Source organism: Myotis myotis, unplaced genomic scaffold (assembly GCF_014108235.1).
Source record: "Myotis myotis isolate mMyoMyo1 unplaced genomic scaffold, mMyoMyo1.p scaffold_m19_p_13, whole genome shotgun sequence".
Taxonomy (NCBI): domain Eukaryota; kingdom Metazoa; phylum Chordata; class Mammalia; order Chiroptera; family Vespertilionidae; genus Myotis; species Myotis myotis.
Genome location: NW_023416317.1, coordinates 14,861,655 through 14,887,043, shown reverse-complemented (window position 1 = coordinate 14,887,043; position 25,389 = coordinate 14,861,655). Strand labels below are relative to the sequence as shown.

General features: G+C 39.1%; 1 protein-coding gene across 12 annotated transcripts in view; it reads left to right on the top strand.

Moving 5' to 3' along the window:
- The first annotated feature begins 836 nt into the window (after positions 1–836).
- The window catches only part of CCDC66 (coiled-coil domain containing 66), a 75,697-nt gene continuing 51,144 nt past the window's right edge, over positions 837–25,389 (top strand). For 5 of the 12 annotated variants that reach the window (XM_036331871.1, XM_036331872.1, XM_036331869.1 and 2 more), the window contains exons 1-8: positions 837–984; positions 3,195–3,259; positions 3,918–3,943; positions 15,799–16,234; positions 17,895–18,060; positions 18,225–18,328; positions 20,230–20,366; positions 21,100–21,201. In XM_036331871.1, the coding sequence (XP_036187764.1) occupies positions 974–984; positions 3,195–3,259; positions 3,918–3,943; positions 15,799–16,234; positions 17,895–18,060; positions 18,225–18,328; positions 20,230–20,366; positions 21,100–21,201 (1,047 nt within the window). In that variant the 5' untranslated portion in view covers positions 837–973. Of the gene's footprint in view, positions 985–3,194; positions 3,260–3,917; positions 3,944–6,169; positions 7,288–15,798; positions 16,235–17,894; positions 18,061–18,224; positions 18,329–20,229; positions 20,367–21,099; positions 21,202–25,389 lie in introns of all 12 variants that reach the window. The other 7 variants (XM_036331876.1, XM_036331867.1, XM_036331866.1 and 4 more) reach the window with 4 other exon arrangements.

Genomic DNA, 25,389 nt, shown 5'->3' with positions numbered 1-25,389 from the left:
CTTCATCATGAAATATAATTCAGTCGAATTTTATAAAGTTGTCTTTTTTTTTTTTTTTTTTTTTTTTTTTGCTGTTCATTCGTTTAAGAAATATGTGCTGTCTATACTGCTCCGCGATCGAGGCGAATGGTGGCAACTGTCTGCCCGGAAGCTCATGCTGACACAGGATCTCCGATGCATTAGGATCTGATTGGGGAGGTCAGAGAACCGGCTCCTGTTCTACCGGCTAGTGGCCTCCGGAGGCGCTCAGGGTGGTATTTGGAGGAGGAATAGGAGTTAGACTCAGGTAACACTAGATTGGGCCCTGCACGGGCTCTGGATCAGCGAGGGACCCTGGGACAAGTTGCTTCACTTCTCTGTGCCTCAAGGATGATGTTGTAAAGCTTCAATAGTAGACACGAGGGGCCTAGATCCATGTCTGGCATCTGAAAGCTTAATTTGCTGAGCACCTGTAACTGTTGCTGCTAATTTACAAAGAGCTACAATGTGCTAGGCTTCGTGCTTGAGGTCAGGGCAAGAAACAAGCCATGCCCTGCACCCGCCCTAGTGGTTTCCTCCCGTACCCTTCTCACTTATTGTACCCTTAAACAAGCCTCTATTCCGGGTATAAAACTTAGAAAACGTTAAATTCCTAAAAACGTGTATGCTTTTTGTTTCTCCCTGTTTTTGCCACCTCCACCTGGGCTGAGGCACTTCTCCGAGGGCTTGACCTCTGGGGCGGGCACTATTCCGAGGCACGGAGCCCTCTCCCACCCACGTGTGCGGACCCGGAGCGCCAGGTGGGGCACGGGAAGCCGGTCCCCGCACAGCTGCGCCCCATGAGCTCACCCACCAGCAAACCCAACCCCGATTGGTCCTCTCTCCGCCTCGCCGGCATGGCTGTACCCAATCGGCGTCGAGCTTCTTGATCCGCTCCGGCAACCGACGTACACAAGGGGCTTGGGCGTCCGTGGAGGGAGCGAGAGGTCAGGCCATGAACTTGGGGTAAGCCGGGCTGGGAAAGGGGCCCCACTTGAGAGGGCGTGAGGCTGGGTGGGCCCCGGGGCTCCCCGGAGAACCTTCGGGGCCTGCGGCGCCCTGAGGTGAAGTGGGCGGGGCTCCGGGGCGGCCTTCACCGTCCGCCACTGCCCTCGCTTTCCACTTCGCAACGGAGTTAAAGCCCCTTTTCCCTCCTGAGGGAGGAGCGGCGTGCAGGAGTGGGGTAAACGCGGGGGAGGAGGGGGATGGCGGGTTCCGGGGAGGAGCCTGGCCCAGGCCGGTTCTCTGCACCTGCCGTGGTGGTCTGCAGGTTGTGCGGGCGCGCGGAGGAGGTGAACGCCCGCCGCGGGGCCCGGGCCCCTCGGAACCGGCCTTGCCTGTGCGCCGCGCAGGACCGGCCCCTCCGTCGGCGCTGAGTAAATACAGAGGACTGCTGCCTGGTGTTCATCCCTGAGAAGTTTAATATTTTAAGGAGGCGAAAAGTCACCGAACGCAGGCCACTTCCCATCGTCTGGCATGTAGACTTTTTGTTCCAGGATTCAGGAACAAGAAAACAGGGCAGCCGGTCGGGATTTACCGCGCGCGGTGCTGCCCAACAGGTGTTCTCTGCGGTTTCATTTAAAGCAGCGGTTCTCAACCTGTGGGTCGCGACCCCTTTGGGGGTCGAACGACCCTTTCACAGGGGCTGCCTAAGACCATCGGAAAACACATACATAATTACATATTGTTGTTGTGATTAGTCACTATGCTTTAATTATGTTCAATCTGTAACAATGAACATACATCCTGCATATCAGATATTTATATGACGATTCATAACAGTAGCAACATTACAGTTATGAAGTAGCCACGAAAATAATTTTATGGTTGGGGGTCACCGCAACATGGGGAACTAACTGTATGAAAGGGTCGCGGCATTAGGAAGGTTGAGAACCGCTGATTTAAAGTGTGTGTTTCACCGATGTCAGCACGGACTCTTGGTATCCCCGCAGCAGGGGAGCCCTCGGAGCCGCCTTTCCCAGCGTTTTATCTTGGTCGGCACCTCGAGGTGACGTGTGTCCCCCTTCTCCCCCCCAAACACCTCCTTTTCGTGTTCCTAGTCAGACCTTCCCAACCGCGCTCTTCGTTGACTGGCCCGCCGGAGTGAGTTTTGTCTCTTGGAAGTCACTTTTGTCCCACCTTTTTTTTTTTTTTTAAGCTAAAATAGTAAATTAACTTTGTGGGCTGCTGCTGTTGTTTTTAGAGGAGTTTTTATGAGGACCTTCACAGATGCACGCGTTTATCGGCAGCTTCTGCCGGGACCCTGCTCTCTGCTTTGACGCGCACAAGTGAAGAGTAGAGGAGCCGGCCGGCCTGTGTGCTCAGGGGGTTGGACGCCGTCCCATCCCGAGCCCCGAAGGGTTGCCGGTTGCATCCCCCCCCCCCCCAATCGGGGCACGGGCTCCATCCCCAGTAGGGGGCGTGCTGGAGGCCGCCGATGTTTTCCTCTCTCGCCCTCTGTCCATAAAATCAGTTTAAAAATCTTTAAAAAATGTATAGCAGCCACAGTTTCTTGTAGCGGGCAGGGCAAAAGTAGATTTACAGTTGTTCGTATGGAAAGTAATACAATAATTAACAAATAACACAAGAATCAATTATTTTGAATACTCAAAACTGTGAAGCTACATTTGCCCCTCCCTGTAGATTTATTGTTGTGATAAATGTGTCAGTAAATGTGAATATATATTCGTTGAATATTGAAAGCATCTGCGCTCAAACAGTGAGTAACTGGGGTGGCAGTGTGATAGCTCATTTTCAAATAATGCACTAGCATGCCATAAAATAGGTTCATCAGGAGACCATTATGAAACTAATAAATGGAGTTAGACATGTTTTGCTCCTTTAACTTGAGTTTTGTTAGCATTGCTTTTTCCAGTCTAGAGTTATAAGAATTAAGTGATAATATAATAACTGAATTAATTTGTTGCTTACTAGTAACAAAATGAAGTGTCAGGTTAAAGATAATTCTTTTAATTATTGGAAAGTTTCAATAATGTGGATCTCCCTGTAGTTTCAGTTTTATCTTTGATTGAAAATGTTTTTAATTAAAAGAATGGTTTAATATTTACAAGATTCCTGTGTAACTCAAAAGAACATTTACTTTCAGGTTCAATTGAGCATTTCTGGCTATTTAAAATGTTGCTGTTTCTTACAGACAATTTTCTTTTATTTTGCAGAGATGGTTTAAAGCTTGAAACTGAATTATTGGATGGAAAAACCAAGCTAATATTGTCTCCATATGGTATGCTCTGTTACTGGAATCTAAAAATGTTAACTTTTAAAATTCCTATATAAAATTTTTACTACTTTAACTGACTTTTTACTTGTAGTAGAGGGATATTTAAATGGTACTTTGAAAAAAAGCAGTTTACCCTAACTTCCTCAAATTGATTTTTAGCCAATTCAGGGTACATCACTGCTTACCACTGTCAGTATTCATGAAATTTAATGTTCCAATATAGTTCATGCGTTATATATCTCTTCATTATATTTGCATATGGCAAATATCCCAATTGCCTAATGTATAACCTAAGTGAAAATGTACTTAAGTTCTGTGCATGTAAAGAATGTAATGTTTGAGAAAATCTACAGTAAGACCACAGTTGCTAAAGCCATTTTTCATATTAATTTTAAAACTCAGAGTATATACTTTGGTCATCTTCTCATTCACATTATTTTCTTTTTCCCTGACCTGTTTATAGTTTTTACCTTGGAAAATAAAAATGAAGTAGAAATGTTTGAGCCATACTATAAAACAGCACTCAGGACCTAAAGTTAATGCTTTTTGGGGTTAATATTTCTACTGGTAATAATATCTTAAAACAATGCTAATTTAATTTTATAACTGCCTTAGTCTGTTTTCAGTTGATAGTTTAGTAATTTTTTTTTTTCTTTTTTAGAACGTAAATCAAACATTTCTGTAAAGGTAAGCCAAACAAATGACTTTGACCTGACCTATTTTCAAATGTAAAATGTGTTTTCTTACAGTGATTTGAAAATAATCTGTGCTAAAATATTATAAGGAGTTAGGAGTGATGGTAAGAAGTTATTGTTCCCTTGTCTTCAGGCTGGTTCTTTCACAGGAATGGAATAATAATTTTTCTGTTGTAAAAGCCTTTTAGAACCCTTTTCTCTAGTTCAATGCTGGAAATGTTCTAAAAATAGTGCTTTCAATATGGTAGCGACCCTCTAGTGGTATGTTGACTGAGGAAGTGAATTTTAAATTTTATTTAATTTTAAATGTAATAGCTACTGTACTGGACAGTACAGTTCCCAAGATGTTTAAAAATAGATATTCATACTTGAAAACAAAAATATTTTCTTTCGTACTCATTCCATTTTTTAACATTTTTATTTTTCAATTGCAGTTGATATTAGTTTCAGGTGTACCGCATAGTGATTAGACAATAATAAACTTTAAAAAGCATACTCACCTGGCACAATACACAGATAATACAACATGGACTATGTTCCCTATACTATACATCCTCATACTGATGCCATTTTTCCACACCAAAAGGGTATATTTGATTCACAAATTCTTAATATGCATTTAGCTTTCTCCTTTAAGAGATCAAACTTGAGCTTAATGATGATTTTTCTTTAACATTTTATTTTTTTTAAATCAGGGAACCATAGTGCCTTTTTCTTTCTTTCTTTTTTCTTTTTCTTAATCCTCACCAAGGATATTTTTCCATTGATTTTTAGAGAGCGTGGAAAGGAGAGGGAGAGAAAGAGAGAGAAACATCTATGTGAGAGAGAGACATTGATTGGTTGCCTCCTTCACGCACCCCAACCAGGGCCGGGTAACCTGAAACAAGGTACATGCCCTTGAAAGAAATCGGAATTGAAACTGGGACCCTTCAGTTGGTGGGCTGACGCTCTAGCTCAGGGGTGGGCAACCTTTTCGTGAGTGCGTGCCAAAGCCAGCAAAATCTGACTCAAAATTCTTCTGGTGCCAACCTAATTTTTTGAGAACATGTTACGCCTACTTGATATCTCTTAAGGTGTACGTATGTGAAGAACCTTGAAGAAATAATAAAATTCATTCGAGCGACAAAAACACAGTATATAATGATGAAAAATACATTTATTTTTTGGTGTATACATGTACACTGATAGTCCGACAGAAAACTATATGACTCCATTTGATATTATCAGTGGGACTTTTGCTGCTGCATCACTGATGACAGAGATTTTACATCAGGTTTATATTTCGTGACCTTTGGAGATATGCACGAGCTACTACTTTCATCCGTCAGGCTACTCCTATTACGAGACTTAACAAAATTCATCACTGAGAACAAAAGCGTATGTGGATGAAAACAGGGAGAGTAACGCTGTTGCAAAGTTTTTTAAACAGAAAAAATTTTCTGGAATGGCATTCCAAGTCCTCAATAGTTCGTTTTCGACACTTCTCTCTGGTACTCCTGTCTCTAATCGCTTTTTTTCAATGTTTTCCAAGTCAACTCTAAGGTCAATAAATTTCTGCTTCCAACTTGAGCTACTCTGAAATTCAATCAACTGCATTTCAAAGTCAGCCATGTCTATGGTCTTTAAGATAACTTGTTAACGTATAATTATTTATCTAAGATGCACCTACACTGAATTTATCTGAAATATAAACAAGTCGATATTCAGAAAAAAATTGTAAATGGAAGATTATAAGAGAGGGTTTCACGTGCCAGCAAAAGTTGCTGGCGTGCCATCTTTGGCACGCATGCCAGGGGTTTCCCACCCCTGCTCTAGCCACTGAGCCAAACCGGCTAGGGCAGCTGTGGGCAAACTACAGCCCGCGAGCCGGATCCGGCCCATATGAAATGAATAAAACTATTGAAAAAAAAGACCGTACCCTTTTATGTAATGATGTTAACTTTGAATTTATATTAGTTCACACAAACACTCCATCCATACTTTTGTTCCGGCCCTCCGGTCCAGTTTAAGAACCCATTGTGGCCCTCGAGTCAAAAAGTTTGCCCACCCCTGGGCTAGGGCCATAGTGCCTTTTTCAACAAAATTACATTACCAACTATTAAAAAAATGTTTGATATCACTACTTTGCCTGTACTCTTTTTTTTTATTTTTAGATTAACATCAGCAGAAATTTCTACTCTTCCTTAACTTTATTCCCTTTTTTCCTTTTTCTTTGCAGCATCTTAAAGTTTTTCTTGCATGATTATGAATGGAGCCCTTTGGGGATGATATGGCACTTTTCAACTCTGAGCCCTTGATGTCTTTGCTGTTTCTTCCAGGTTTAATCAAGGGGGAGAGTTTGCTTTAGTACCCACCATATTGATAAATGGATGATGATGATTAGAATAATTCCACAAGCTACCAATAAAAATTATTTCTCTCTGTACATGGTATATACTTACATACATTGTGTTTCTTAATGTTTGACTACAGATTGTGTATTTTTTCCTGGCCCTGCCCTGTTAAAATATTGCAACTATTTTTATTTGAGCCACATTAACCAGTACAGTGCCCCTTTAAGCTTCTAAATTAAAAGCTACTTGTACTAGATGATTTCTACCTCCCCTAGCCTCTATTCTCTCTCACATGTTCCCTCTTTCGTTGTTGTCCTTGATGGACTTGCTAGCTACACCACTTTTGTGAAGACATTTAATTGTTTTTTTAACGTAGAACATCTGGAGATGCCTTTCATGCCTATAAGTAAATAAAGTTACTAGTCAGACTTTTGGTAGAATCATTACAAAATTTTATCTGTGGTCTAGGGATATTTTACTCTAGTTTCTAGAGTAACTAATAAGTCACAGATGATGTTGATTTTAAATTATATATCTTAAAGCAAGTTGTTTGGATTTATCCCTCTTGCTTTTGAAACTCCAAAATACTGATAAATGGTAACCATGAGGTGAAGGTTATGTTAATTTAGCTTGAGTATGGTGATTATTTCAGTGTAGACATGTAACAAATTATCGTTGTATACCTTGAATAAACACAATTTTTAAATTGTCAATTATACCTCAGTAAAACTGGAAAAAAATACTGATGCAACCTAAGTTTTCCTTCGATATTGATTTTATTTCAGGGAGCTTTTCTTCCCTTGTTTACAGAGCTTGCCGAGATCCTCATTTCTTTCTTCACAGAAGATAAAAATCCCAAACACTAGTATTTGTTTTCCTTTTTTGTGTTAGTCAGTTTTTTAACTTAAACTTCACAATTTGGCAGCTATATGTTTAATTCTTTTTTTTTAGTAAGTTATTCATGAATTCTCTCTTCATGGTGCTTTTCTTTTTTCCCACTGGGGTAAGTTCCTACAATACCTATCTACAATTGTTTTGCCCATTCCTCACGGGTTGAATTACTACCGTCTTCGTGATGTGCTCTTTAAACACAGCTGAACTCTCCCATCTAGTTTAACACGTGTGGTCAGAGAACTTTCTTAATTCTATCAAAATCTCTTTTGCATTTTGAATCTGTATTAATGAATATGAAGTGAAGATAGTTACCAGCCTTATTTCTTAGGCTTATAGGAAGATAAATGAAAAAAAAATTAATGATTTAATGTCATGAATAATTTATGAATTCTAAACTTAAAATTATCTCACAAATTATTTGAAATATAAAACATTAAAAATTTTTGTATAGGTTTTTCTACATGTGAAAATTAGTGACACATTAAAGATATATACAATATTAGTGCTAGGAAGTACATTTTATATACTAGTATATATTTTTAATCCTCACCGGAGGAGTGAGGATATTTTTTCCATTGATTTTTAGAGGGAGTGAGAGAGAAACATCAATGTGACAAAGACACAGTGATTGGTTGCCTCCCACACGTGCCAATGGGGGAGGGGATTGGACCTGCCGCCCAGGTAGTGCTCTTGACTGAAGCTCCAACCACTGAGAATGCCAGCCAGGACTACACATTTTCTATTTTAAAATGTTACTTTTCTCTGATTCTGGCCTTGGGATCCTTGCCTCAGAAATTGTGAAATCAGCCAATATTAAACCACTGCATTGGATACTGTCTTTATATTATGAAAAATATTGGTAGAATTAAACTAGGTAAAAGAGCAACATGCTACTTAAAAATGTTTATGACAAAGACCCTCCTTTTTGAGCTATTAAAGTCATCTTATTCCATAACCACTGGGGAAATGATTTGGGCTACATTTTTTTCTTATTGGGTAACTTGAATATAATTGAATAGTTATTTGGTAGTTTACAATTTTTTTGCTGCCTCTTTTCATTATTCTTTGGCATTAAGCTACAAAAAGTATTCAGAGTTGAGCTGAATGTATAGTGTCCTTGTGCCAAGTTTTTTCTTATCCACCCCTTTGTTAAATATTTTTGAAGATCTTCTCCGTATATTCTTTGTTTTTGCATTTTTTGTTTCTTATTTCTTTTCTTTTTGTGTGTATATTATTTCTGATGTAATTGGAATGTGGTGAAGTAATTCTAGTTAAATTAGAGCTCCAATTAGTAGGTTTCTGTTTAACAAGGATTTACTACACTGTAAAAGTCCAATATATGTGTAGAGCTGTATTCTTGGCTTTATTCTGTGACTGGGAGAGAAGAGTAAAACCTAGTCCTTGTTTCCTGGAAGTGGGAGTATCAATCAGGTAAATAACTATATAATACAAGAATAAAATGGGTGTCATATTAGGGTTATAAATAGAAGAAAACAGCCCTTGCTGGTTTGGCTCAGTGGATAGAGTGTCAGCCTGCGTTCGATTCCGGTCAAGGGCACATGCCTGAGTTGTGGGCTCCATCCCGAGTAGAGGACGTGCAGGAGGCAACCGATCAATGATTCTCATCATTGATGTTTCTCTCCCTCTCCGTTCCTCTATGAAATCAATAACATATATATATATATATATATTGAAAACATTGAAAAGAGCAACTCTTTGTGGTTTGAAAAGACCAGGGAATACTTCATAAATGAAGTGACATTTTAATTAGAACTTAAAAGATGAGGGAGATATTTACAGCCAAAGAAGTAAGGAAGCATATTCTGAGCTCAAAATGGTGGGCAAAATACTGAGCTACAAAGCATAATTTGCATTTGAGGAATAGTGTGTACCTTGGGGAAGTGTAGAACATAAAGCTTGGTGGGATTACAATCATGAAGAGTTAAAATGAATACTCAGTTTGAATTTATTTTACCTTCATGTTGGGAACATTAAAGAATTTTTGAAAAGTGGGCTAGATATATTTTAATTTGTGTTGTAGAGCTTCAGGCAACTCTGAAGGATAGTTATAACAGATTCGTTAAAGAAGGGGACAGAAGTGAATGGTTTTCAAGATATGTTAAGGGAATGCACTGCATTTAGCAGTTCGAGTGAGACACTAATTAGAGAAATGAAATGCTTAACTGCTAATGACTCAAAAAAAAAAAAGGCTGGTATAAGTCAAAGAAGGGTGAGATTAGTAGGTGCTGTAGTAGTTGGAAACTAAATGAGGTGTTAGGGTTCAGTTGTATAAGCTATGTGCAGTCTGCTGATAATTTGCTTAATCCACAAAGTGGTTTTCAAAAACTAGAATGAGGTGCCAATATCTAAAAATTGGAAAATTTAGCCCAGACCGGTTTGGCTCAGTGGATATAGCGTTGGCCTGCAGACCGAAGGGTCCTGGGTTCGATTCTGGTCAAGGGCATGTACCTCGGTTGCGGGCACATCCCCAGTGGGGGGCGTGCAGGAGGCAGCTTATCGATGTTTCTCTCTCATCGATGCTTCTAACTATCCCTCTCTCTTCCTCTCTGTAAAAAAAAATCAATAAAATATATTTTAAAAAAATATATTGGAAAGTTTAAAATAAAATATGGCATTCTTGGTTTCCTTGAAATATTGGATGATCTAGTACAGTGGTTGGCAAACCACGGCTCGCAAGCCACATACAGCTCTTTGGCCCCTTGAGTGTGGCTCTTCCACAAAATACCATGTGTGGGCACGCACGTACAGTGCAATTGAAACTTCGTGGCCCCTGCGCAGAAGTCGGTTTTTGGCCTGGGTGAGTCCATTTTGAAGAAGTGGTGTTAGAAGAAGTGGGGGGTGTCGGTCGGTTGGGCGACAGGAGACGTGGCCCAGGCGGGCTGCGGGATACACAGCGCAGGGGAGGCGCACGCAATTCATGCACGAGTGAGCCAGTCATTCAGCAGTCTCGTAGTGCAGTGGTTAGTGCTAGTGACAAAAGTACCTACTCGAAGCATAAAGTTACCAGTATTTTTCCAACCAGCTGCAAATCCTACAGGTATTTTTGTCATCAATTTAAGAATTGTAATTATTTTGTGTTGGTGGCTTTATTGTTATAAAATGAGGATGTTTTTAGCAAAGGCCAGCTTAGGAGTACCCTAATTAAGTTAATAACAATATACCTACCTATATAGTTTAAGTTTAAAAAATTTGGCTCTCTTGCCGAAACCGGTTTGGCTCAGTGGATGGAGCGTCGGCCTGCGGACTGAAGGGTCCCAGGTTCGATTCCGGTCGGGGGCATGTGCCTGGGTTGCGGGCACATCCCCAGTGGGAGATGTGCAGGAGGCAGCTGATCGATGTCTCTCTCTCATCGATGTTTCTGACTCTCTGTCTCTCTTCCTTCCTCTCTGTGAAAAATCAATAAAATATATTTAAAAAAAAAAAATTTGGCTCTCAAAAGAAATTCCAGTCGTTGTACTGTTGATAATTGGCTCTGTTGACTAATGAGTTTGCCGACCACTGACCTAGTAAATAGATTTTTTTTTTAGTATAGTATTTTTTTGTTTTTGTTTTGTGTGTGTGTGTGTGTGTGTGTGTGTGTGTGTGTGTTTGGTAGTGTAGTTTAGTTCTCCTTTAGGCAGAAAAGTGCTGTTCAGTTTATCCTAGCTCCCACCCAGTCTGCAATACAATAGGTATTTGAGTTTTCTACCTCTCATTTACAGAATTCGTTATATTAAAACAGCCACAGGGATAGGAGAACACAAAGGTATTTTAGATTGCGGTATCAAAGCCTAAAGCCAGCAATAAATAGGTGTAGGTGAGGTGAATAAGATAATAAAGGAATCTTGTGGCTGATTTTACAGGGCCATTTTGAAAAGTAAGACAAAATGGGATTGGTGAATTGGTCAAGTTTGGTTGTGTATTATGTAATTTATTGTAAGACAGGGAAAATTGGGATGATAAGCTAGATGAAAGCCATGTGCATCTACTTCATTCCTTGATAGCAAGACTATTATCTTAATTCAACTTTACAGGTCCAATTCTTTTTCCCATGGTGGTGAGCCCATAAAAAACAACACTTAATAATTAAATGACTGTTGACTTATTTTAGGTTGGTTGGGTTTGCAGAAATGTTTAGTGGATTAAATGGGATAAATTTGAGATAGTCTGGCTGTGAACTAGAAATGAAATGAAAACCTGGTTTTAGGCTTATTGTTGTGTAAATGGTGAGAATAAGGCTTGAAAGTAAGAACCAATACTTGCTGGTTAGCTAAAGAAGACTATAAAAGGAGGATAAAGAGTCAAAGATAACTCCATGGTTTCTGGTATGAGAGATTAGCAGAGCCACAGAAATGGGATATTTTGGAAAGGGGAGCTAATTTGGAGGAGAGAGGAGAAAGAATTGATTTTCTAAAATGGCATAGTTAAGGATAGTCATTGAACAAAAATTTATTGAACACCTACTGGGAAAAAAGAGGTAGGGAGGTGGGAGTGAAAATAGAGCAGGAAACCTGCCGTTTTAAATAGAGCGGTCAGAGAGGACCTCACTAAGCTGGTGATATTGGAGCACATATTTGAAGGAGGTGAGTGAATGAACCATGTAGAATCTGAAGGAAGAATATTCCAGGTAGAGGAGCTGACTAGCGCTAAGGACTAAGACTGCAGGTTCTTGTTGAATTTAAGGAACAAGATGCCCTGGTGGCTAGAGGCTAAGAGAGAGAGAATGAGATTAGAGATGAGATAATGGAGACAAATGGGAGTGTGCCAGATCATTATGTCTTTTTTGGTCAGAGTGAGAAGTTCAGTTTTTCTTCTAAGTGAGATGGGAAGCTTTTGAAGAAAGTGGCATGCCCTGACTTAACATACTATATAATAAAGAGGTAATATGCAAATTAGCCCTCACAAAATGGCTCCATATGACTAGGCTGGCAGGGGGGTTAGTGAGGGACGACCAAACGACTGAACAAGCAGGCTGCGTGGGGCGACCAGGCTGGCAGAGGGGGACAGTTGGGGGCAACCAGACTGGCAAGGGGGGCAGTAAGGGGTGACCAGGCCTACGGGGGGGGGGGGGGGGTGGTGCAGTTAGGAGCAACCAGGCCAGCAGGGAGGAGGCAGTAGTGGGCAACCTGGCCAGCAGCAGGGGACAGTTAGGGGCGACCAGGCAGGCAGGTAGGTGAGCGATTAGAAGCCAGCGGCCCAGGATTGTGAGAGGTACGTCCGATTCCCTGGGATCGGGCCTAAACCGGCAGTTGGACATCCCCCAAGGGGCCCCGGATTGGAGAGTGTGCACACTGGGCTAAGGGGACCTCACCCACCCCCCGCACGAATTTCGGGCCTCTAGTCTATATCATAACAGGCCTGTGGTCATCACACCACAATGCGATTATGACCAAACAAGCAGCAGCCTCTCGGTGGGTGGGATGTGAGCTACTAACAGTGGGGAGCTACCATCAGTGGAGGGCGGGGCGTGAGCTACTAGTGGCCAAGAGCTATAGCAGCAGAGAGCTAGGAACGGCTGAGGGCACTGCGAGATGGGTGGGGCGGCCAGCTGAGGCAAGTGGAAATGAATCGTGCGTGCTGGGCCTCTAGTATTAAGATAATCACAGTGGCTGCTGTGTTGAGAATAGACTGTGGAGCAAGGGTAGAAGCAGGAAAACCAGTTAGAAGATTTTTCAGTAATTTCGATGAGGTAGTTGGCTTAGAACAGAGAGGTGGCAAGAGATGTTTTAAAGTAGTGTCAGATTCAGGATATATTTTGGAAATGGAGCAAAACAAGGTTTGATGACAAGGTAAATGAAGCATATCAGAGATGATTCAAGGATAATTGTAAAATTTTTGGCATTAGTAACTGAGATAGGAAAGACTGAGGGGAGGAAGTTATTAAGGGCAAGAAGAAGATCAAGAGTTTAATTTGGGACATGGTGAGTTTGAAGTGTCTGTTAGAAACCCAAGAAGAGTTCTTGGGACTGAGCCTTAGGCATTCCAGGTTTAAGAGATCTGAGAGAAAAGGAGAAACCACTAAAGACTGAGAAGGAGCAGCAAGAAGAACCAGGATTGTGGAGTCCTATAAGTGAAATAGAGAAAGGGCTTCAAAATGGAAGGAATAATCAACTCTGTAGGACACTGCCAGTAGGTCGAGTAAGATGAGAGTTTGAGGATTGGTAATTGAATTTAGCAATATACAAATTATTAGTGACCTTGATGAGCAGTTTGGGTCAGGTGGTTGGGTGAAAGCTTGTTTGGAATGGGATTATAGAAGATGAGAAAGTGGGATCAAGAATTTTTTTTTAAGATGGCAAAAAAGATGTGAACAGTGGAAAAGAAATGGTGATGATTCGCCGAAACCGGTTTGGCTCAGTGGATAGAGCGTCAGCTTGCGGACTGAAGGGTCCCGGGTTCGATTCCGGTCAAGGGCATGTACCTGGGTTGCGGGCACATCCCCAGTAGGAGATGTGCAGGAGGCAGCTGATCGATGTTTCTCTCTCATCGATGTTTCTAACTATCTCTCTCCCTTCCTCTCTGTAAAAAAAATCAATAAAATATATTAAAAAAAAAAAAAAGAAATGGTGATGATTCAAGAAAAAGCAAAGTATTGCTAGAGAGAGAGCCTTGAGAAAAAGGGTTATGGGATGTGTCCAAGTAACAGGAGGGCAATCAGCTTGCCTGAGTACAGATGCTGGTATAGATTTGATGGTAGAAATAAAGTTTTTTCTAAATACTTCCTTGTGAGATTTTCAGTGAAATATTAATCAAGGTCTTCAGCTGAGAATGAGTATGAAAGAAAGTATTAGGGGCTAGGACAGTGGTTCTCAACCTTCCTAATGCCGCGACCCTTTAATACAGTTCCTCATGTTGTGGTGAGTCCCAACCATAAAATTATTTTCGTTGCTCCTTCATAACTGTAATTTTGCTACTGTTATGAATCGTTGTAAATATCTGATATGCAGGATTTAGGCAACCCCTGTGAAAGGGTCGTTCGACCCCCAAAGGGGTCATGACCCACAGGTTGAGAACCGCTGGGCTAGGAGAAAGTTGAGATGATTGCTAAATGAATGAGATGAGACTAAATGAACTTTGGAAATGTGTGCTTGCCAGGTAGCATGAAGAGCCCATTGGTTGTTCTTGGGTATGTATTTAAGATGAAATCAGATGTTGTAACTGTGTGTTTTTCTCCTTGGATGCGGGCACAGAGTAGGTGAAAAGTTAGATTTTACCAGGTTTGGGATTTGCCATGTATATGTGGCATAGAGCAGAGGAGTTGAGAATGGAAAACAGTGATGGTTTTGGTTGATCATGGAATTTAAGATTGGTAAGGAGGGATGCAAGGACAAGAGGAAGGGGGTAGGATCAACAGATTATAGATCCCAGCAGAGTTAGAGAATTGTTGGGATATGTTAAGAAAGTTAAGCTGGAAAAAATAGGAGGTGGTGGTCATGTGCAGTGCTTGAAATAGATTATGGAGGCCGAAACCGGTTTGGCTCAGTGGATAGAGCGTCGGCCTGTGGACTGAGAGGTCCTAGGTTCGATTCCAGTCAAGGGCATGTACCTGGGTTGCGGGCACATCCCCAGTAGGAGATGTGCAGGAGGCGGCTGATTGATGTTTCTCTCTCATCGATGTTTCTAACTCTCTATCTCTCTCCCTTCCTCTCTGTAAAAAATCAATAAAATATATTAAAAAAAAAAAAAGAAATAGATTATGGAGGAATTGCAATTATGAGTAGTTACAAAGTCAGTATAAGATATCACTATGGGAATGAGTAACTGAGGTAGCATGAAGGACAAGAGTATAGGAGCAGTGTTCAAGGAAATGAGAGACCAAGATATTGGAAGCATGATCTATGGATATGAAAGCACTGATAATTAAGGCAGAGTTATGTTAGAGGGGTGATGACCCATGGGTTAAATTATTCAAGGAATAAGGGCTAGTAGCCTATGGGTCTATAATTGCTTATGAAGAGGAGAGGTAGTGTGGATGATATAATCACGACATGAGATTCAGTGCTGAAGTAGAATGGAGATGTCCTATAACAACTAGAATAAAAGTTCTATATACTTTATTATCCTATATAATAAAAGGGTAATATACAAATTGACCCTAACGGCAGAACAACCAGAACAACCGCTGGATGAGTCACTATGAGGTCCACTGACCACCTCTTGGTGCCTTTCCCGGGCTGGCAGGCTCTGATTGCCTGATGGCCACCTATGGCAGGGGTGGGGCTGGCGAGTGGGTGGGAACAGCCAACCTCTCAGTCCTTTACCCCGGTTGTCAGGCACCGGTCATCCAATTGCAAATGGAGAACTAGGAGTGGGTTGCGGCGGGGGGGGAAGGGCCAGCTGTGGGCAGCTGGGGAAGATGGCCCTGAATGCAGGCCTGGCCTAGGGACCATACCTGCACATGAATTTCATGCACCAGCCCTCTAGTTCTGAATAAAATAATAATTTCCAGTATTAAATAAAGCTTTCAAGTGAAGATTTGCAAAGGTTAAAAGTTAGTTTCTTTTGGGTATATATTAGCTAAATGGGAAAAAGATTAAAGGCCTGATTTATCATATATATCAAGATAATTATTGGTTTTTCATGGGCTGTTATAAAGAATAAATTTTTGGTATCTTAACAGATGGGAAATAAGACCAAGATTGGAAAATGTCCTTTAAGAACAAAACAAACCAGATGCATTCTAAAATCAACACAAAATACTTGTATCAGTAGTGAAAAACTTTTGGAAAAGAAGAGAATTGGTTCAGAAACGTCACTGGTAAAAGGTGAAAAAAATAGTATGGCTAAGGATTTATGCAAGCAGTATGCTGATAAAGACTGTCTTCATATCCGGAAAGAGAGTTCACCTACAACCCCTAAACTACAGAAGACTGGGAACACCTTAAGTACACCTGTAATAGCTAAACAGAAGCCTTGCAAAAATCACATCACAGGTGAAAATATGAAGAGTAGTTTGGTGTGTCTAACAAAAGACCAGCTACAACAGATTTTGATAAATGTAAACCACGGAAATAGACCCATGTTTCTGACAGAGAATGGAAAGGAGGAGGAAACAAGTAAGACTTTCTGAAGTTTTAATACATTTTATTGACATAAAATGTTTTAGAATTTCAGGTTCATTGAATTTTACATAACTGTGCCTCTTAAATTCTATTTTACATGTAACAATTTTTCAAAATGATTGGTCTCTTAAGGTAAATAAATATACAGAATTACTTTTATAATATGCTATATTTTACAGTTAATGCCCAGAATATTATTCTCATGAACCATAACCTTAAGAAATCCAGTTTTCTGTGAACTCTAGAAAAGATGTTAATACAGAACACTATTGTACTTATTTTAGAATGTAGAAAAACCTTACTTACATTAAAAAGAATTATATAAAATGTTCCAACAAACCATTATAGTACTTCTAGTGAAAATTGAGGGATCCCTACTATGAAGATTTGACTTGCTTGTTGAAAATGTTGATTTTCCTGGCCCCTACATTTTGCTTTTCCTAATTCTCAATCCATGCTAAGGATTGGCAGCACTACCTTTAAAACACAAACTTGAAAGGAGTAGTAGAATATTACATGCCTTCTGTTTCACTAATCATAATTGTACTTAAAAGCCTTCTTGTTTCAGCTTTGAGCTGAAGAATTGTGAATATGAGTAGAAATATAATTAACATTTTGTGAGTCAATAGTGAAATAAATAAATAAAAAATTAACGGTCACCAGGAAGAGTTCCCACAACTGGTTTGGAGACCAGGTAGTTCCTATATACTCCTAAGGTGCTGAGATAGTGTAATCTACTGTCTCTTGGTCTAGATCAGTGGTCAGCAAACCGCAGCTCGCGAGCCACATGCGGCTTTTTGGCCCCTTGAGTGTGGCTCTTCCACAAAATACCAACTTCTGCGCATGGGCCACAAAGTTTCAATCGCACTGTACATGCGCGCCCGCACATGGTATTTTGTGGAAGAGCCACACTCAAGGGACCAAAGAGCCACATGTGGCTCATGAGCCGCAGTTTGCCAACCACTGGTCTAGATTATCCTTTGTAAAATGAGAAAGCTAAATTTTGTCTTATAAGTCTAGAATTCTAGTTCAGAGAACAAAAAAATAAAAACTTAGCAAAGATAGTGAGAGAAAATATCAATAAAGTTAAAAGAATTTTCCTAGTCATATAATGACCTACATATTAGATATGCTTTTTCTTCACTAGGAGAACTAGCATGTTAAGGAGCAATGTAGAATAGTTTTTGAGCCAAGCATGAGTCCAAAATATTTGGAATAGCTATAGCTGGGGTATAAAGCCTGTGGTCCATGGTAAAGTTTTTCACTGATTTCCCAGCTAAATTAGGAAAAGGTAGTGAGTTTTTCATAGAGCTATTTGCTTTTATTCTCAATAAAGTCAATTGTGTTTTTGTTTATATTATTTTTAAAAGTGATGTTGGCAGGAATAAATGGAGGTTTATTTTTGTTGTTGTTGCTTGTTTGGTACAGGAATTTGTATGGCTGTGGCCATACATCTGGGTCATTAAATCTCTGAGGCTCAGTTTCCTTTTTGACAAAAAGGGAGTCATAATGCCCACTGCAAAGATTGCTGTGAGAAATAATTAGGTGATGTGTAAGGCAATGTTTTTTAAACTGTATAGCAGTATGCTAAAATAAGGTATTGTAATAGATGCAATTATACTGTTAATTTTAAAGCATGCATTTTATTTCCTAGGTCAGTACAGTCTACATTTAAACAGTATTCCTAATCAGCAAAAGGATGAGAACATTATGGGACTACTCCAAAAAACTGAGGTTGTTTCATGTGTCCAAGATGAAAATAAATCTGTTTTAAATAAAAGTCAGGAGACATCTAAGCAGTCTGAGCATAAAATTGCCATGTATGTAACTCATATCTTATGAATATGATTTTTGCTTGACTTTCTTATGAAATATTAACTCTGAAGACTAAGAGCTAGTTAAAAGTTTATTACGGAATACTATGGAGTATGTTGTGTCGAAATGTGTAATAAGGTTTCAGTCATTATTTTGTGTTTTGTCTCAGAGAGAATGTGTGGAAACCAGCGGACATATTCAGTACTCTAGGGGAAAGAGAACGTGATAGAAATTTGTTGGAAGCAAAAAAAGCCCAGTGGAGGAAAGAGCTTGGTAAGTAATTATTAACACCTATTATTGTAGTTTGGTTGACTTACAGAATATATATAAAGGATGAAATATATCCTTCAATATAATATTATCAAAAGTCTTGTGTTATAACATTTGCCATTTAGAGGAGTTCTCTGTAAATGTATAAGAAGATTGTGGCCGAAACCGGTTTGGCTCAGTGGATGGAGCGTCGGCCTGCGGACTGAGGGGTCCCAGGTTCGATTCCGGTCGGGGCCGTGTGCCTGGGTTGCGGGCACATCCCCAGTGGGAGATGTGCGGGAGGCGGCTGATCGATGTTTCTCTCTCGTCGATGTTTCTAGCTTTCTGTCTCTCTCCCTTCCTCTCTGTGAAAAATCAATAAATATATATAAAAAAAAAAAAAAAAAAAAAAGAAGAAGATTGTGGTTTCACATTCGCTCACATTGTACCTTTTTGTTTGGCACTCTGTGGTGTGTACCAAAAGCCAGAGGTGAGCATTGATGTCATCAGTATCATTCTAGAGCTCCTGGATCTCAAAAGATTCCTAAACTTTTCTCATTTCTTGAAAATCCACTTATCATATTTTTTCATTACAGAAATCCTATGGGTTTAAAGATGGTTTTATTTAAAAATAATTGAGTTCATTTTTTAAAAATAATTAAAATGTTCTAATGACAAGTTATCAGTATGATATCAATTAGTGTATTCCACACAAAAATAAGCTTATTGTTTTTTGTCAGCCTGTAGAAACTGTATAACAGAAATATTTATAATTTTTGTTAGGGTCTTAAAATATTGATAATAACTAAGAAACTCCCATTGCTTCTTGGACTAGACTTGGAGTCCATAGTTTGGAAAATACATGAAGTGACAGTTGTACTTTTAGAAATAGCTGTACTAAGAGCATGAAGATGGGCTTCACCCTCCTGTGAGGCAGCCATGCTGGTACAGGATAGGTGATGTAGAAAAAGAGATAAGCAGAAGAATTAGGGAATGAATTGATATTGGAAGTGATGGTAATAGAAGAATGAAGAAATTTAATATATGGTAACAGAGTGAGAAGATTTGGAGATCTGATCTGTGTTTATAGCATAATTTCAGCTTTAAATATTTTTAAATAAAATTCAGCTTATCAAAATACAATACAAAACTTCTGAAGTAAGATATGGAGCTACTTGGAAATGACTGAAGTGTTTTATGCTTTAATTATCTTTAAAAATACAATTTACTGTTACTTGATACTGTTAGTAAAAGCACATCTTTCTTTCTTAAAGCTTTGCTTTCATTCGTTTTCTTGGAATTTAAACTTATATATCTTTGACATTTTAAGAACTATTGATTTGGGGTCTTGTTTATTTATATTGTTCTGTTAACACAAGATTTTATATTTTTTACTTTTTTTACAGTTATGAATAATGCTGACATTTATTAAATATTTATTTTGTGCCAGGTCCTGTACTGAAATAGGCACTATTATTACTCTCTTTTTACAGAAGAACAAACAGGTTTAGAGAAGTGAACAGTAATTTGTCCATAGACATATTGTGGGGAAATAGTTGAACTTGGATTTGACCCCCAGATTTCTCTGAATCCAGAGTTTTTACTTTTGAGTCTCTTACTAAAAATTGACTGAACATTTCAGGAAAGTAGAACCTCAGAATAATTAGCATGATATAAACTATGTTGTCCTGAAAAAATCTCTTTATTGATAATTATAGTAGACATTATTACATCCATTGGTGCCATACTTAAATTTGGTTCTGATTAAATGTTTTATTCCATCTCCTTTAAAATTTTTCTTTATCTTGTGAGTTAATCTCCTCCGTACAAAACAATTTTAATCTGTGTTGGAATCTGCACTCTTTAAGAAGGTCATGATTTGTTTACATGATTTTTTTTGCAGTTATTGTACATTTTTTTAAAAGGGACATTATTTCCAGATGAACAGGTTGCTTTAAAGAAGAAAGAAAAAGAAACTCCTGAAAAATGGAATAATACTTGGGAAAAATCTGAAAGTGATAAAATAGTATGGGAAAAACTTCAAATTCTTGACCAGTCTAAGGTAAGAGTATCAAAAGCAAGCATTTATGGAATATAAGACATCTTAATTAATTGAAATTTTGTAATGCTAAGTCATGTTCAGATCATAAGTTTATTTTTAAAGCACATTTATTATTTCTATTTACTAAAGGTACACTTTGTTGTTTTTTTACTTTGTTTTTATTGTTTGCACTATTACAAATGTCCCCATTTTCCACCCCTTCCCTCTGGCCATCACCGCATTGCTTTCTGTGTCCATGAGCTATGCATATTTGTTCTTTGGCTAATTCCTTTATCCCCTTTCATCCAGTCCTGCCTCCCCCTGACATATTTATTTAAAAAAAAAAAAAAATTAAAAATAAATATATATGTATGTATATATATATAATTCTATTAAATATTTTTAAAAGCATATTCTTTTTAAAAAACTTATTTTTCAGATGCTATTTGAGAACACTGTTATCTTGAATTTAATTATGATCTCAACTAGTCTCTGTTTGCATTCTGTAAATTATCTTACTATGTTAGTAGTTATCAGCCTTTAGGCACCATCTTTAGGCTCTTATAAAAACTACAATTTTTAGATGTCCACAAAATTCTACCACTGACCATGTGGTATCAACTATAAGCTTATCAAATTGAATATAAGTACATACCAGGTGTCCCTCAGGGCTTGCTTTGATGAACTTTAAATTTTTGCCTGTGTTTGATATGAGAGGAAGAAAATGTGCCCTTGTTTTTCTATTTGTTTTTAGACTTCTCCTAGTGTTTCCAGCATTCTGTCACAGTCTCCCAGACAGGTAACGGTGGTCCAGGCTGATAGTCACTCACCATCTAGAGCTAGTCACATTTTAGAGGTAAGTCCGAAGTGTCATTACTTTGAATATATATGGTTTTTAGTACTTGATCACTATGTAACCTATTTTCCTTGAAGTAGTGAATTTAAGTATTATTTTTAATTACCAGATAATATTTACTGAGTACATTGTGCTCTTTAAATTTAAAAAATGTTATAAGCTATTTCTTTTTTACACATATAATCCCTTCTTCCTAGTGGACATTTACATTTTAACAAATGTGTTCTGAAAATAATACAGTAACCTAAAGGGATGATTCTGGTGGTAGACATTTTCATTCAGCACTGTAGGTTTTTTTTAAAGGCCTCTCCAGATTAGATTGTTTGCATGGCTGTTTATTCTGCTCCATATAGGGTTGACTTACCTACATCAGTTTTGTAGTTTGTTGATAATTTTACATTAACAAAAGAATGAAACTTCAATTGTATTTTGCCATGTTTCCAAAAGCACTTTGACTCTTGAAAGGCAGTAAATTAGTATTGATAGACATAATTTGGAAAAAAATCTATATTTCTGGGTGATAATTTAAGTGTAAAGTTTAGAAATTAATGCATATAGATACTACTGAAAACTACACTAAAACTTCATGAAGTTGGTGAAAATAGGCTTATTTACTTTTTAAAATTAGGATTGAAGAATCTTTAATGCTAAAAATATTAAGTATTTCCCATTACCAAAATTTAGGTTGAAATGATAGAATATTTTTTATTTTTATTGATTTGCATGGTTCTTTAGGTCATTTATTACCTTAAAGTAACCCATACTATTTTTATTAGTGCAAATAAAGAACCATTTGAGGTGACGTTATTTGCAAATAAGGAAATAACTAGCCCTGACCAGTTTGGCTCAGTGGATAGAGCATCGGCCTGTAGACTGAAGGGTCCCAGGTTCAATTCCAGTCAAGGGCATGTACCTTGGTTGCAGGAAGCAGCTGAATCGATGTTTCTCTCTCATCAATGTTTCTAACTCTCTATCCCTCTCCTTGTCCCTTCCTCTCTGTAAAAAAAAAAAAAAAAAAAAAAAAATCAATAAAAGAAATAACTGTGTGTGTGTGTGTATACACCAGGGGTGGGCAAACTTTTTGACTGGAGGGCCACAATGGGTTCTTAAACTGGACCGGAGGGCCGGAACAAAAGCATGGATGGAGTGTTTGTGTGAACTAATATAAATTCGAAGTTAACATCATTACATAAAAGGGTACGGTCTTTTTTTTCAATAGTTTTATTCATTTCAAACGGGCCAGATTCGGCCCGCGGGCCGTAGTTTGCCCACGGCTGGTATACACACACACACACACACACACACACACACACACACACACACACACACGCTAGAAGCCCGGTGCATGAAATTCGAGGATGGGTAGGGTCCTTAGGCCTGGCCGGCGGGGCGATTGGGACCCCTGCTTGCACCCCCCTTGGCCTGGTGCCACCCGCTCACCTGCTCCACCATCCCGCAGCAGTCCTGCTTACATTGGGGCCCATCGGGGCCTGCAGCGCTCCACTGCCTCCCACTGCCAGCTCTGGGTCACCGACACCCGCCATGTTCCACGCTGCCCCCTGGTGGTCCGTGCACATCTAACTCCCAGTCAGTCAAATTACTGCCCGTGGGGACAATTTGCATATTATCCTTTTATTATATAGGATATTTAATAAAAGCATGTGTCCCTTTTTTTATAACCCCAAAACAATAAAGTTATTTATATTTTGGAGTCAGAGTTGGGGGTTGAGAGTGGGAGAAGGACAAGAAAGCAAAACACACACTAAATCTATGGCTGAATAACCAAAGGTTAAGGAGTACCTACTTATTCTTTTACTATTTAAATGCAGTTTTTTGTTTGTTTGTTTTTAATATATATATATATATATATATATATATATATATATATATATTTTTATTAAGATATTACAAATGTGTCCTCATCCCCCCCATTAACCCCCAACCTCTCCCCCCCCCACACACAAACTCATGCTCCCATCCCCCTGTTGTCCATGTCCATTGGTATGGCTTATATACATGTATACAAGTCCTTCGGTTGATCTCTTCCCCTTACCCCCGCCCTCCCCTACCTTCCTTCTGGGGATTGATAGCCTGATTGCTGTTTCTCAGTCTTTGGGTCTGTCCCTTTTCATCAGTCTATGTTCTCTATAATCCACAAATGAGTGAGATCATGTGGTATTTATCTTTCTCTGACTGGCTTACTTCACTTAGCATAATGCTCTCCAGTTCCTTGATTTTTTACAGAGAGAGGAAGGGAGAGAGATAGAGAGTTAGAAACATCGATGAGAGAGAAACATCGATCAGCTGCCTCCTGCACATCTCCCACTGGGGATATGCCCGCAACCCAGGCACATGCCCTTGACCGGAATCGAACCTGGGACCCTTCAGTCCGCAGGCCGACGCTCTATCCACTGAGCCAAACCGGTTTCGGCTTAAATGCAGTTTTTATGTATTTATTAATGAATGTGGTAAGATACCTGAAAGATGTTGTTGAGGGAAAATGAGTTGTGTTTTCAAAAAGAAAAACACCCTTTCTTAAACCTGCAAGCAGTTGGTTTCAGAAATCCCAGCTATACCAGGACTATTTTATACTATTTGAATATTAAGTTAACCTCTTCATGTAATTGAGAGGCGGAGAAGTTTGGTTGTCGGCAGGATCACCAAGACCCATTTTGTTAGAACAGTGGCTGACATATAACAAGTGCTTAATGAAGGTGTCAAACAAACTCAAAAAGAGTCTGGAGGCTTTGACTAGAAATAAATGATAAAGATTTATTCAAGGGTCTTAGGCTTTGCAAAACAAAAATACAACTAGGCAAAAACCCAGAAGTGTTCCATAGAAGATAGACAAGTTAAGAGTTTTTATAGTAAAAATATATTCTTGAGAATAATAAGTTCTGCATTCTTAGCCCTAGGATTGGTCCAGGACAGTTATCGGTCAGATATTGGGCAGTCTGGATAGTATGGAGGATGGGCGCCAGGAGATCTGATCACATCTGGTGGTCTGGATAGTGGATATCAGGTGGTCTGTATACATGAGTCCTTGAGGGGGTGGAGGTCTGATTTATATCCAGGCATTGGTGTAGGACTGGAAAGTTCAAAAGTTTTAAGTTCTCAGGCTAGATAAAACCTACTTGATTTTAGTAATTTAGCAGCTTGACTATAGTGACTTCATTATATTGCTTCACTGTATTCCTCAGAGGTTTGCTGTAGTTGTAGTGTACAAAACTGGTCTATTTGGAACTCTGAGGCTGTTGAGGGTCAATTCCCTTAACAGGTTTCTTTCCTCTCTCTCCTCTATTCTCAATCTCCTACCTTAATTGAATAGCCCTGTATTCTCATCCTTGTATTGTTCAGCCCAAAACATTCTTTTACACTGTGTAGCTTAAAACTCCTTTTGTGATTCTTAGACATTTAATTACAGCCTCAGCCTTTTTGAGAATGCCTTACCTTCATAAAACTTGTCTTTTCCCTAATAACTACCAATCCCTGAGAAATCTTTTAAGTACAGGGAGTATATCCTAATGTACTCTCTAACAGGGGGTAGAATGTGAGGCTGTCATTCTACCAGCTTCTTATTGCTACTACCAAACCATAGTTCTTCAGTTGGCCAACAACAAATTCTATCTAAATGTTTCCTTTTTATTTTTACCTTTTTTATTGTGTAAAATGTATATAACATTTTTATCATTTTAAAATTCAGTGGCGCCCTGACCGGTTTGGCTCAGTGGATAGAGCGTTGGCCTGCGGACTTAAGGGTCCCAGGTTCGGTTCCGGTCAAGGGCATGTACCTTGGTTGCGGGCACATCCCCGGTGGGGAGTGTGCAGGAGGCAGCTGATCGATGTTTCTCTCTCATCGATGTTTCTGACTCTCTATCCCTCTCCCTTCTTCTCTGTAAAAAATCAATAAAATATTAAAAATAAATAAATAAATAAATAAAATTCAGTGGCACTAACTACATTTACATTGTCACGCAACCATCACCACTGTCCATCTTCTGAATTCTTTCATCATCCCAAATTGAAACTACTCATTAAACAATAACTCCCCATTTCTCTCTAGCAAATCACCATTCTACTTTCTGTCTCTATGAATTTGACTATTCTAGGTACCTTTAAGTGTAATCACACAATATTTGTTCTTTGTGTCTGACATATTTCACTTAGCATAATGTTTTTAAGGTTTGT